Source organism: Sinocyclocheilus rhinocerous, unplaced genomic scaffold, assembly GCF_001515625.1.
Source record: "Sinocyclocheilus rhinocerous isolate Xijiao unplaced genomic scaffold, SAMN03320098_v1.1 scaffold1351, whole genome shotgun sequence".
Lineage (NCBI taxonomy): Eukaryota > Metazoa > Chordata > Actinopteri > Cypriniformes > Cyprinidae > Sinocyclocheilus > Sinocyclocheilus rhinocerous.
In genome coordinates, this window is record NW_015654494.1 from 91,237 (window position 1) to 105,755 (window position 14,519).

Here is a 14,519-nt window from a genome sequence, read left to right on the forward strand (position 1 = left end):
TTACAGACGTTTAACACAAATATATAAGGCTGAAAAGAAAACTATGTTGTTTTGCCACCCCTCTGAAGTTGAAATCCATTTCTGTCATGGTTCTAAATCTTTTGAGGCCCATTATTTACCCTAAAATATTATTTTTAATGAGCCAGTTGAGGACAAAACCAGGAGTCCAGTCTTGGCCAAGAGTTGGTTATTTCTACATGCTAAGACAAGTCTAAGTGGGCCTGTAAAAAGATGCAGGCTGGTGCTTAAAGAGCCACACGGTTTGCCTGGAATAATACTACACTTTATAAAAAACTCCATCATCGACGCTGGGTGATTTAATGGAAAAATTTATGAGGGGGCACATTTGTTCATATGTTCACTGTATGCGCCAAATAGGCTAAGCAGTAAAGCTAAGCATTTTATCTTCTCTTTTTTTAGCCTTCAGTCTGGAGTGCACAAGCTTGAAGTTCGCGTCTGAAGAGCTCATTGGAAAGGAAGAGTTTTATTGCAGGTGAGACACGTTTAACGGCGCTTCAGGAGTCGCACAGCAGGGACCAATGGGAGTGTGGAAGCTGGCCAAGGTGGTGCTCGGATGGGCCGCGATCTGGTGGGCCACGGTCCATTCGGCGCAGGCGCAAGGAGATGGAGACATCCAGGCCAGTCGATTCACTGGAAAACCTGAGGGGGAGGTGCAACAGAGGGTCCGTCGGAGAGGCCAGGAGTCCCTCAGGGGGTAAGAGGTTTTTTTTCAGTCACGTCCTGCTCCTGTTCTACGTCAGTTTCATTCTTGAAGTGGACACTCTAATGGCTTAACCATATGAGGCGGAGGGTTTAACTCAACTTTTATTACCAGAAGTACAGTATATTCATTTGGGGGTTGGTATATCTCATCTTTAAAGCTTGAATTCGAAGCTAGCATCATCTTCTTTAAATGCACTTTTTAATGCAGTAGATTTATGTTGCAACCTGCTGTGCTGTTTGGGTTAGAGCCAAACTGGGTTGAAAGCATGATTAAGAAAGCAACGTATGTGATGGAGCCAGCTGCAGAAGTCTGCTGTGAAGGAATTGTATGTACTGAAATGCCTCAGTATGTTGGTCATGTCAACAGGAGTGTCATTTCCTACTGATAACTTGCACCGTTGAAAGATATTATTGTTTGGTTATCTTTACCCTAAAATATTATTTTTAATGAGCCAGTTGAGGACAAAACCAGGAGTCCAGTCTTGGCCAAGAGTTGGTTATTTCTACATGCTAAGACAAGTCTAAGTGGGCCTGTAAAAAGATGCAGGCTGGTGCTTAAAGAGCCACACGGTTTGCCTGGAATAATACTACACTTTATAAAAAACTCCATCATCGACCGTGGGCGATTTAATGGCTAAATTTATGAGGGGCCACATTTGTTCATATGTTCACTGTATGCGCCAAATAGGCTAAGCAGTAAAGCTAAGCATTTTATCTTCTCTTTTTTTAGCCTTCAGTCTGGAGTGCACAAGCTTGAAGTTCGCGTCTGAAGAGCTCATTGGAAAGGAAGAGTTTTATTGCAGGTGAGACACGTTTAACGGCGCTTCAGGAGTCGCACAGCAGGGACCAATGGGAGTGTGGAAGCTGGCCAAGGTGGTGCTCGGATGGGCCGCGATCTGGTGGGCCACGGTCCATTCGGCGCAGGCGCAAGGAGATGGAGACATCCAGGCCAGTCGATTCACTGGAAAACCTGAGGGGGAGGTGCAACAGAGGGTCCGTCGGAGAGGCCAGGAGTCCCTCAGGGGGTAAGAGTTTTTTTTTCAGTCACGTCCTGCTCCTGTTCTACGTCAGTTTCATTCTTGAAGTGGACACTCTAATGGCTTAACCATATGAGGCGGAGGGTTTAACTCAACTTTTATTACCAGAAGTACAGTATATTCATTTGGGGGTTGGTATATCTCATCTTTAAAGCTTGAATTCGAAGCTAGCATCATCTTCTTTAAATGCACTTTTTAATGCAGTAGATTTATGTTGCAACCTGCTGTGCTGTTTGGGTTAGAGCCAAACTGGGTTGAAAGCATGATTAAGAAAGCAACGTATGTGATGGAGCCAGCTGCAGAAGTCTGCTGTGAAGGAATTGTATGTACTGAAATGCCTCAGTATGTTGGTCATGTCAACAGGAGTGTCATTTCCTACTGATAACTTGCACCGTTGAAAGATATTATTGTTTGGTTATCATAAATTTTACGTCTATATATGTCCAAGAAGAATGCATGGTGTTTTAGGTCTCTAGTTTCTGTTGAAAGTTGAGGTAAACACACTTAAATGTATTAAAAGATGAGTGATTGCATGATGGATGTTTTTCCAAGCCCTCCAGTGGCTCTTGAACTTAGTGTCTGCATTCGTCTCCACAAAGCCAAAGCTGTGTATTTTTCTCATTTTTGGGAAAACAATGGCTGTTTTGTGTCGTGCGGCCCTCATATGTTTGAAACAGTTATTCCAATCATCCGCTCATCTGTACTTGCTTATAACTCCCCTGCAAACTGCAACTGGAAATGAGGTATTCTGATTACTCAGGGGGCTCCAACAAGGGACATTTGTTTTCAAGCTGGAGGTGAGAAAGAGCATTTCACAACAGAGATATGTCTCTAATTCTCGGATCCTTATTTAATCAGGAAAGGGTTTTTGCAGTTAAGGTCTGAAACAAATCTAGCAAGGCCAAACAGACACTTTGAGTCCGTTAGGACTGTAGAGACTGAAGTTCAGAAACAAAAGCACCATTCTGTATGGTACCCCAGTACCAGAAGTGGGACCAATAGTAGTTGACCTGTATCGTAATCAAAAATTAGTTAACTGAACACTTTGGCCAATTTTCTAGGTAAACTAAGGGGGAGTATCTGATCCGGTCAGTGGAGCAGAACCATGTGGCACCGAGTCAATTGAGAAATTTGCCACAGTGCCCTTTTGAGAGCCCATGCTTTCCTGTCCAACAGTTCCCTTCGTCAACATAAAGACCCTTCTTACAAATGTTGCAGTCTTAAAGAAAGGTCTAATCACCACCATGCACCATTTGTAATCCTATTTAGCATAACAACGCAGTGTAAGAACAGCCCTTAAGAACACTGATTATAATGACGTTGCACGAAAAAGCACATTTGATCTACTGCTGACCAATCAAGCCAAGTTATCCCAGGTCAGACGGTTTAAGAAAGCTGCAGTAGGATTTGGAGCTTACTGGCTCTCCTTGCTAAGCATAATTTGGCCGTCAGATTGGAGAAGTCTGATCACATTGCATTTGGGGGCCCCTTAAATGAAGGTAAAGTCTGGGAGACTGCTGTAAAAGCAATGGGCTTGGGGTGAGAATATGATGATGTGGTTCTCGATGCCAACCCTGAGGAGTTTTGCCCAGTATAAAGCCAGCAGCATGCTCAGGGTAGATGTTTTTAGAAGTCTTGCTGGCTTGGCCAGGGTTTCTCTTCATTTGCTCAACATGTCTCCGAGGCAATGTCAGCTCCACTAGACTCCAAAGATGGGCTCCAGTTCTTCCAAAACGCTTGATGTTTGCATCCCCAGAGAGAATGAGTTCTTTGTCTTGGATTTATATTCTTTTAACAGCTAGAAGTGCATGCCAGTCAAAAGGAAAACAATCCTTCTTGGATCTTGAAGAGCTTGCTACAAGCCAACAACGTTTTGTTGTGAAATTGTTCTTTGCAGAAATAAATTTTTAAGTTTAGGAACAAAAAAAATTGCCTGTGGATATGGAGCCAACTTAGTTTTAAGGGACCCCACAAAAAAATGGAAAAGCAGTATGTTTTTTCTCTTTTCAGTGGGGTTTGTCATCTAACCAGTGGAAAGGAAGATGCAGATCTGATAAGTGTATCCCAGAAATTCTTATCGTCTTATCAAATGCACTCATTGTATTGCAACAAACAAGAAAAAGCATAACAGCCAATTGATTTCTGTTGTTTATTCCCGATACCATCAGTCGCTCCAAAGTGTCTTGTGGACCAGCTTATGCATGCAAGCAACAACATTCCCACATGGGACTTGAAATCATATGGAGCGACCCCCCTCCTCCCTCGTTGCATTAAAAGTGTGTATAGTCTAGACGGCAGTGTGATTGGAGTTCATTAGGGTCAGGGGCTTGAAACAGGCCAAGTTGAACAAGGAAAGGCCGTAGAGATCCAGAGGCTTTACACATGGGAGCTTTATAATGTTAAAACAACCATGCCATTAGCTCATTGGCTCTGGACTTAGCAGCAATCCTGGGGGCTGGGAGCAGATGCCTTTAAATTGACCTTTAACCTCTCTAGGAGTGGTAGCCGGTGGGACGGAATTGTGCTATCTTTGTCTAACCCTCTCTCCTTCGTCCTGTTAGGTTTTTATGACCTCACCGAGAACTGGCCAGAGGCCGTCAAAGAATCCTGATTTCCTATCTCTGCCTTGTCCTGACCTCATTGGAATTCAGTTTACGAGGGGTTCTCAAATGTCGTAAAGTTGACCTGCTTTATCTGGAGATATCTGGCAAAGAATTACTTGCAAATCTCTTTAGGCCTGAGGGCTGGTAGACCCTGTAAATGAAAAAGGATTTGACCTAGTGAAGTGAAATGAACTGAAGGAGTCACATGGCCTTTCCAGGTATTTGCCTTGTAGCAAAGAACCCGTTACCAATTTATATCTCTCTTTAAGATGCTGGTTTGTATTTGAGATGTTGGGTTTTGTAAATGTTCTTCATTTAGTATTGGTAAACACACCATACTGCAACTAATACATTTAGTAGTTTGCACATGGATTGCGTGTTTGAAATGCATTTTCTGGTATTCACTGCAGATACTTCTCGACCACCCGAAGTAGTGTTTCAGCTTAAAGAAGTGTGAACACACTGAAAAGTAGGGATGCACTGAAATGAAAATTCTTGGCTGAAGCCGAAACGGAATATAATGAAACACTTGGCCGAAGGCCGAATACCGAACACGGTTTTTCATAGTTTTTTTCCATGTCTTTTGCCAATTTTTCTTGACCATTGCATAATTTAAATAGTTAAAATGTGCTTTTCCTGTTTTGTCTTGCTTTTCAAAGAAAAAAATCAATTACAAAACAATTTTAAAATATTATTCAGCTATTTTTGGGACCCCCTTCTTGAATCAGGCATGTGATTGGCTAAAGACAAAAAAGATGGAAAACTGGACACTTTGAGCAGCAAATCAGCATATTAGAATGATGACACTGAAGACTGGAGTAATTATGCTGTAAATTCAGCTTTGATCACATAAATAAATGACATTTTACAATATATTCACATACAAAACAGTTATTTAAAATTGTAATAATATTTCACAGTATTACTGTTTTTACTGTATTTTTTACTTTATAAATAAATCAGACTTGCTGAGCAGAAAATACTTTTAAAACATTAGAAAATACTACAGGTCCCAAACTTTTGAACACTATGTGTAAATGTTATAATAAATGTATTATTAGAGCTGTTGTAATTTTTCTCTTCATTATTATTGTTTTACTTTTTTCTCTTATTTTACAGAACAACAGTAAAATTAGAATACTAACATTGTTGATGGATTTCTTGCTTTTTCATAGAGCTTTTATTTTGGCGGAAACCCGCAGGAAGACTTCAGTGCTTCGAATTTGGGAAGATGTTTGTCGCACATATCACACTCTCACATCCATGCCTTGTAAAAATGTATAAAAAGGTTACCAAGCAACTGACGAGTAACACTGTTTAAGTGCAGATTTTCCTCGTGCTTTGGATTTTGAACCCTGGCTAAAAAGCAGATAGCGTCGCGAGCTCGTGCAGCGCTGTCAGAATACATGCAATTAGTGCATGTATTAGAAAACATAACATTCTGCAGTTTATTTAGTAAGTGTTTAAGGCCATTTCACAATTTCAATCATCATACAGTAACCAGTAACAACCACCCTTCCTCTTCTCATCAAAGACATGTGATGCAGTACTAAACAGTCTCTTGCTGTCGGTGCTTGTAATGATTTTTGTGCCTTTCTCGGGCAGTTAAATGCTTCTCCACTGCTGACATGTTTGCTGCATTATAAAGAGTGCGCGCCTCTCATTCTACGCTGGTTGGTATTTGATCGCGTCACCAAAAACATCATTGTTCGTTACAATTTATACAGCATTTTCACTTATTTGGCTGAACACCGAAAGAGCTTTTTTTTTGTTGTTGCTATTTTCGGCCAAATTATTTCAGTTGCCGAACATTCGGTGCATCCCTACTGAAAAGCGTAGGATTTAAGAAAGAAGAGAACGTTTTGCGTCCAGGCATAACCTTCTTGGCATCATTGTGCATGAGTTTCAGACCTATTTTTTCAGGCTCCAGTTGAGAAATAAGACTCTATGGTTCCACATTGCTAATAATTCATCATCATCTGGCCTAATTTCCACTGCTGCTTTTGTTTTCCGCGGCCCACCTCCCAACCCCCCAAACTTTTCACTTCCACTTGTTTTCTTTACCTCCCACTGATTCTTGCCCTTTCCCCAGCATTTTCCGTTTTCATGTTCCAACATCTAGCCCTCCATTAGCCTCTACTCTTTCTGGCCCTCCACCTTTCTGGCCCCACACTCTCTTGGTTTCTGCTGTTAGCAGTTGTGTCGTCTGGCAATGCGGTTTGAAATCCATCAAAAGATTCAAACTACAGCTGGTCGTCCCCAGGTGACTGACATTTGTAAACATCTTGACTTGTAGAGGAAAGGAATTTATGTGTGTGCGTAGAAAGACAGATGTACCTTGTGGTTTTTTTAAAGGTCCATTTACAGCAGGCTTAACTTGGTGCTGATAGAAATAAAACTGTTTTCACAGTGAGGGTCCAGGTTTGATGGAGATCCTAAGGGCTTGTTGGAAAGAAACTGCCAAAATGTCACATTCTGAGGGCGATTTGCCTCCAAGCTGTCAGTTACTAGTTGGTCGTCTTGGATCAAGTCACTAAACAGAGAGTCCCAAAACATGGTGCTGGGTTTGTTCACACTTAAGCAAAGAAATACCGAACTTCGGGTTTGGTCCTGTCATTAATTACACATATCATGACTAAACAGACACTTTTCTTTGGAACCAACTCTCAGTGAGAAAGTTGCCAAAAAACAGCTCATGGATGAGCGCATTTGGGAAAGTAAGAGTAGCTTTAGTAAATAATTCTGTCTCAGAAAGTTTGGTTACGGTCCTACACAAAACAAACTCTTTTCATGTCATTTCCCTGGAAAGTCCTTTGGGGCCGTTGTATGGATTGAGCCATATTTATTGCGAAGGGTCAGGAGGTCTTTGAGACTGTGGATATTTCATTCTGTTGTATGTTTCTGAGAAACGTTCAGGAATAATATTTGGTTTCTGTAATTTAATGGACTGGTTTTCGTTGTTTCAGGCCCAACGTATGTGGTTCCCGCTTCCACTCCTATTGTTGTCCAGGGTGGAAAACGCTTCCCGGTGGGAACCAGTGTATAGTTCGTAAGTATCAGCAATATTTCTTTTTAAAGTTGCATGCTGAAGATGCCACTTAACCACAGTACACTTAACCACAAAGTTAGCATTTAGCCTTAGGCTAACTGTGGTTAATGTTCGTGCACAAGGGTACATCGGGGGAAATCAGCAACTCACCAGTTCATGAATTGCTCTTTCTGAGGTTTGACCCCAAGACCTTTAACCACAACACAACCTCCAAAAGATAAAGGCTTGGACTTAAGACCCAAGCTATGTTCAGAACTTGATACTAGCATACTGCACAGTAGGGCTTGGTAAAAAATATTGATTTCTCAATTTTAATTGATTCTCATTTTTACAAAAAGATATCGGTTCCTAAATCCCAAGAATCGGTTAGTGTAGCCTGTTTTCGTTTAATGAATGCATAATCGTAGCACGCCTTCCACCCAATAAATCGCAATAAGCATTGTGCTTTGTTACGTTTAAGTATGAAACAAAGTCTCAGATTTCAAATTCTGTCCATTTTATTACAATATTCAAAAAATAAATACAGTTTTGGCGCTGTTTATTGTGAAGTGACAGATCGCTGTAGCGCCTCAGTTCAAAAGAAGTGGCAGCGCAAAGCGCATGTTAACTGATCATCTCCTCTGCTTTAATAGCAGTTTCAGCACAAAATAAACATGAATAAACAGGTATGTTAAAAGAAAGAGTCAAACTTACCGAATTCCGTATCCTGTCTCATGTAATCGCTCAATCAGTGTTTTAACCACGGAAAGATGTCAGTATAACAGCTTGTAAACAATGTCACACGTAACGTCACATTTACCTCAGAAAAAAAACGTATTTGGTGACTCGTTAGTCAGCTAGAAAAATAAACTCTAAAGAGGAGCACTTTGCTAAATATATATGCACCATATAACATTCATTATAATTTTTTACTGTTCTTCAATATTTAATTTACGTTTGAATAAATCTGTCAAGTTTTTATGACAGCCACCTTTTAACTATTTATATTTCAAAAAACAAATTGGAGTAGAAATATAAATAGTCTATCTAATTTAAAGTTAAGTAATATTATAAAAACTTAGTTGAGTGTTTGCATACAAATTAGCTAATTTTAACCTTCAATATTATAATAATGTAGTACCAACTGTATTTTTTACAGCATTAAATTTTTTTCATTGAGAAAATTTGCCATGTTCTGTACCTGATATACAGTATATCCAAAATAATCAATATTGAATCGAATCGAAATCGAATCGCAAGCTTGTGAAACAACCCAATCGAATCGTGAAATTTGTCAAAACCCAGCCCTACTGCACAATATGTTTGTGCAAACAGTACGCAGTGTGCAACAAGTAATATGCCACATGATCTCACTACATTGCATGCTTTTGCACTCATGCAAATGTTGTGTCCAAAAACTGCATATAGTTAATTATTCTTGCGTACTATCTACCTGTTTATATGCTAACAGATCAAAATGCCTTTGCTGATCACTTATCATGAATATTTGTCTCTCCAGCGATCTGTAGGAACTCGTGTGGGGACGGCTTTTGCTCGAGGCCCAACATGTGTACCTGCTCCAGTGGTCATCTTGCCCCTAGCTGTGGTGCGGCCGCCGGTGAGTTCAGTCATTTCGGTCTCATTTTGTGTCAACAAAACACCCTGGGCTGTATGAAAAACACATTTTGACTAGTTTCTTTCTGGTTTTTGGCCATTTTGGTGCTTTCATTCATAGGCATATTTTAGAAAAAGAGGAACTGGGTATGAAATGACTTCTTGCATTGTTTGGAGCATGTGCGCTAACCGCTAGGGCACAGCTTTGACTGTAGATGTGTTTTTAAAAAATAATTCTCTCTACCCTGCTTGCTTCCTTTGTGGTTGAAGGGCTTGTCATAATTTCAAACTTTTCCTTGACATTTCCAGCGATTTATTAGGTTGAGAGTTGAAATTGAGCAGAGATATGGCCGGCTGGAAATGCTGTGAAATCGCTCGGACAATGTATAGCGTTTCATCCTTTGAATCATTAGCTAAGCTAGGAGTGTTTTCTGTTGAGATACGTTAAATTTGAGACCACACGTCCGCCGGTGAAACCTTGCACCGAGCCTTTTTTATGACTTAGAAAAGCGTGATTGATTTTGTTTAGATGGCGCCGGGAAAATTAATGACTGTCGTTGTTCCCTGGACGAGGTGTTTAGCATTAGCGCAGGTTTCTCTTACTGCACTTGCTCTCTGCCAATGGCGTCCAGCCGTTTCTCAGCGAATGCCCGGAATATGTGGTCATAGACAAACAAACCCAAATGCACCAAACCATAGGGTTCGGTCTCGTAAGCTGTAAAACCAGAGTCAATTTATTCGGCAATGAGAAATTGACCATCTAATTCGGCTGCCAGTCCTCTTGACTGTTTGAAAGCAAATGCTAAACATACGCTTGTACTCTGTTTTGGCAGCCTTATGAGATTTGCGAGATCGGTGATGCTGTCATTACGCCTACCAGACCGCGTACCGTCTGCAGTGGTTGGGAGCGGCCACATTTATGAGTCAGCTATGAATCTGCAATTACTCCATAAATAACAAGCCACCACACGGATGTTAGCCGTAGCCATTAGCGTCCAAATACTGCAGCTGTGCTCAAGATACTGTAACGCTAACCTCTTCCTCTTCATCATTAATATCTGATTACCATACATCTGAATTTTTTATGTTAGGCCATCAGCAGTGTTATTTTAGTATCATTAATATACTATTAAAGTAACTATTAAAGTATTTTTTTTTTCGTTTCGTTTTTTTTTTTTCGTTTTTATTTTTATCCAATTTAGTTAAACTTTTAGTAATTTTGTTGTGTTTTAGTAATTTTATTGTTTTTTGTTAACCCATTGCACTTGTTAACACTAGTTAACTACAATAGTTAATGAAAAATACTAATTTTAGTTTCATTACAACATTTATTAATACATTATTAAAGTAAAACGTTGTATCTTAATATTTTTAATGGAACTGAGCTGACATGAACTAACAATGAATAGTTGTATTTTTATTAATTAATGTTACCAAAGATTAATAAATTCTGTAAAAAATTTATTGCTCATTAATTGTTAGTTAATGCACTTAATGTTAACTAATAAGACCTTATTGCAATGTGTGACCAATATTAATTTCTTAGTACTTCAGCTTAAACTAAATGAAAATGAGATATGTTGCCTTGGAAGCTAAATTAAATTAAAAAAAGTTTTGTTTTAGATATTTTAGTATTTCAATTTAAACAAAAAAAAATTTAAATGAGAAATGTTGCTATGGCAACTAACTGAAATAAAATGAGTTTTTGTTGTAGTTATTTTAGTACTTAAACTAAACGAAAATCCGAAATGTTGCCTAGGCAAATAACTAAAATAAAAACAAGTTTAAGTTGTGTTTTAGTAATTTTAGTACTTCAACTTAAAATAAACAAAAATGAGAAATGTTTCTAATTTTAAACTAACTGAAATAAAACGTTTACATTTTGTTTGAGTTATTTTAGTTCTTAAACTTAACAAAAATTAGAAGTGCTTTTATTTCAGTTAGCTTAAAGTTAAAAAGTTAAAGTTTTGTTGTATTTGTTTTAGTTCTTAAACTTAACGAAAATCTGAAATTTTACCTTGGCAACTAACTGAAATAAAATGTGTAGTTTTTGTTGTGGTTATTTTAGTACTTAAACTAAGCAAAAATTTGAAATGTTGCCTAGGCAAATAACTAAAATAAAAATAAGTTTCAAGTTTTGTTTTAGGTATTTTAGTACTTTAACTTAAAATAAACCAAAATTAGAAATGTTTCTAATTTTAAACTAACTGAAATGAAACATTTAAGTTTTGTTTTAGTTATTTTAATTCTTAAACTTAACTAGATAAAATATGTTTATATTTTACATTATATTTAATTCATTTCAGTTAACGTTTATTGTATTTCAAGTAATGAAAATGTTACGTAATATAGTTTTAGTTTTAATAACCGTCTTTAATTGATTGTTCCATACATTTCTGGCATATGTACATTAACTGACATAGTCACCACTGATAAGCTACTACTAAATATATTGTAGAAACTTAATTTTCTGTAAAGCTGCTTTGCAACGATTTGTATCGTGAAAAGCGCTGTACAAATAAACTTGAATTTAATTGAATTAATAACCCAAAAACCCTGGCCGACTGCTCTTAAATCGGATCTCTGGATTTATAATAGAACGCAGAACAAGAACTAGCGCTCGCTGCTATACTTTGGGAAGTTATTCATTTTCATCTTGAACCCCATGATGTCTCGTTGGTGAACCTGACGTTGACAGGCCACGGATCTCCACTCCACGAGAAAGAAACGACCATAAAGGACCTCTGTTTCTCTGTTTCTCAGCCTCGCTCATGTTTCCTGCCGTCAACGTAGCTTGTAAAAAAGTGACAGATGTGACTGCTGTGGACAGAGGTGCATTGTGGGGTGGCAGGCCTCGGGAAGCCCCGTTTTGAGCGTGTGCATCTCAGCACGTGCAGCTCACTTAGCACGGGTCAGCGAGCGAACCACCTGTAGGGGGCCGTCAGCAGGTCTAGCCAATGAAGTCATTTCCTGTGCTTTAGGAAAACACGGCCCATGCTCAAACATTTACAGGCCTTGCTGTTGAAAGCATGCCATCGTCGAAAAAAACAAAAAGCACTCACGTTTGATCTCCATCCAGCAGCATTTTTCATGTGAAATCAGACAAAAACAGGCACATTTTTACAAAAAAAAACCTTTTCATCCTTTACCCTCTGTTTTAGTTTATTCTTTTTTAAGTTTCTTTAAAAGGATTAGATCATGGCAGGCGGAGATAAAAGGAATAAATGAGGAACTGTTACATTTTTTTTTTTTTTTGTCGGGGATAAGTAGTAGCTTGAATTATATTTGGGCTGAAGAGTAATGGCACGATGCCTTTGTTTAGACAGAACGAAAGAGTTTGGAGACAGCAACGTTTTGATGCAACCGATGGGGAACATCAATCTTTTTTAAAAACTCGGTGCGTGAGTCCCATCAGAGATGATTCGTTGTGCTTATGTCATGCAATTTTAAATCGCCATGGTTTCATGTACAAACCCTATTGAACTCTATTGAAAGTTTTGCTAAATGATTCGTTCTGCGGCAAGAGAATTTCCATTTCGTGAAAATCGCTGGAAAATAAATCTACTCGTCCAAAAAAACGGCTGGTAGAAAATCAGGATGAAAATAGGCTTTTGTTGGCCAAGTTACCAGTAATTTGAATTGGCCGTCACTGATATTGGAAAGACAATAAATATGTAAAACAATTAAGGGTTTTTCTCAATATATACTGTAAGTATGATTAAGTTAAATAAATAGTGGGAGGCAGATACAGTAAACTGAAATATACACTTGTGTAACCTACATACAGTTATATATATATATATAAATTTTAAACTAACTGAAATGAAACATTTAAGTTTTGTTTTAGTTATTTTAATTCTTAAACTTAACTAGATAAAATATGTTTATATTTTACATTATATTTAATTCATTTCAGTTAACGTTTATTGTATTTCAAGTAATGAAAATGTTACGTAATATAGTTTTAGTTTTAATAACCGTCTTTAATTGATTGTTCCATACATTTCTGGCATATGTACATTAACTGACATAGTCACCACTGATAAGCTACTACTAAATATATTGTAGAAACTTAATTTTCTGTAAAGCTGCTTTGCAACGATTTGTATCGTGAAAAGCGCTGTACAAATAAACTTGAATTTAATTGAATTAATAACCCAAAAACCCTGGCCGACTGCTCTTAAATCGGATCTCTGGATTTATAATAGAACGCAGAACAAGAACTAGCGCTCGCTGCTATACTTTGGGAAGTTATTCATTTTCATCTTGAACCCCATGATGTCTCGTTGGTGAACCTGACGTTGACAGGCCACGGATCTCCACTCCACGAGAAAGAAACGACCATAAAGGACCTCTGTTTCTCTGTTTCTCAGCCTCGCTCATGTTTCCTGCCGTCAACGTAGCTTGTAAAAAAGTGACAGATGTGACTGCTGTGGACAGAGGTGCATTGTGGGGTGGCAGGCCTCGGGAAGCCCCGTTTTGAGCGTGTGCATCTCAGCACGTGCAGCTCACTTAGCACGGGTCAGCGAGCGAACCACCTGTAGGGGGCCGTCAGCAGGTCTAGCCAATGAAGTCATTTCCTGTGCTTTAGGAAAACACGGCCCATGCTCAAACATTTACAGGCCTTGCTGTTGAAAGCATGCCATCGTCGAAAAAAACAAAAAGCACTCACGTTTGATCTCCATCCAGCAGCATTTTTCATGTGAAATCAGACAAAAACAGGCACATTTTTACAAAAAAAAACCTTTTCATCCTTTACCCTCTGTTTTAGTTTATTCTTTTTTAAGTTTCTTTAAAAGGATTAGATCATGGCAGGCGGAGATAAAAGGAATAAATGAGGAACTGTTACATTTTTTTTTTTTTTTGTCGGGGATAAGTAGTAGCTTGAATTATATTTGGGCTGAAGAGTAATGGCACGATGCCTTTGTTTAGACAGAACGAAAGAGTTTGGAGACAGCAACGTTTTGATGCAACCGATGGGGAACATCAATCTTTTTTAAAAACTCGGTGCGTGAGTCCCATCAGAGATGATTCGTTGTGCTTATGTCATGCAATTTTAAATCGCCATGGTTTCATGTACAAACCCTATTGAACTCTATTGAAAGTTTTGCTAAATGATTCGTTCTGCGGCAAGAGAATTTCCATTTCGTGAAAATCGCTGGAAAATAAATCTACTCGTCCAAAAAAACGGCTGGTAGAAAATCAGGATGAAAATAGGCTTTTGTTGGCCAAGTTACCAGTAATTTGAATTGGCCGTCACTGATATTGGAAAGACAATAAATATGTAAAACAATTAAGGGTTTTTCTCAATATATACTGTAAGTATGATTAAGTTAAATAAATAGTGGGAGGCAGATACAGTAAACTGAAATATACACTTGTGTAACCTACATACAGTTATATATATATATATATATATATATATATATGTACAGTTGAATGTTCAAAATATGTTACACTTTGTAGTATCTGCAAAATGGTAATTATTTTACCAAAATAAGAGGGATCATAAAA

The 14,519-nt window shown here is 38.3% G+C and overlaps 1 protein-coding gene across 1 annotated transcript in view; it reads left to right on the plus strand.

The window, feature by feature from the left end:
• The first annotated feature begins 1,460 nt into the window (after nucleotides 1–1,460).
• LOC107717151 (fibrillin-2-like) overlaps nucleotides 1,461–14,519 on the plus strand; it is a 79,796-nt gene continuing 66,737 nt past the window's right edge. Inside the window, exons 1-3 of the mRNA XM_016523815.1 lie at nucleotides 1,461–1,748; nucleotides 7,330–7,412; nucleotides 8,911–9,009. Of these exons, the coding sequence (XP_016379301.1) occupies nucleotides 1,573–1,748; nucleotides 7,330–7,412; nucleotides 8,911–9,009 (358 nt within the window). The 5' untranslated portion in view covers nucleotides 1,461–1,572. The remainder of the gene's footprint in view (nucleotides 1,749–7,329; nucleotides 7,413–8,910; nucleotides 9,010–14,519) is intronic.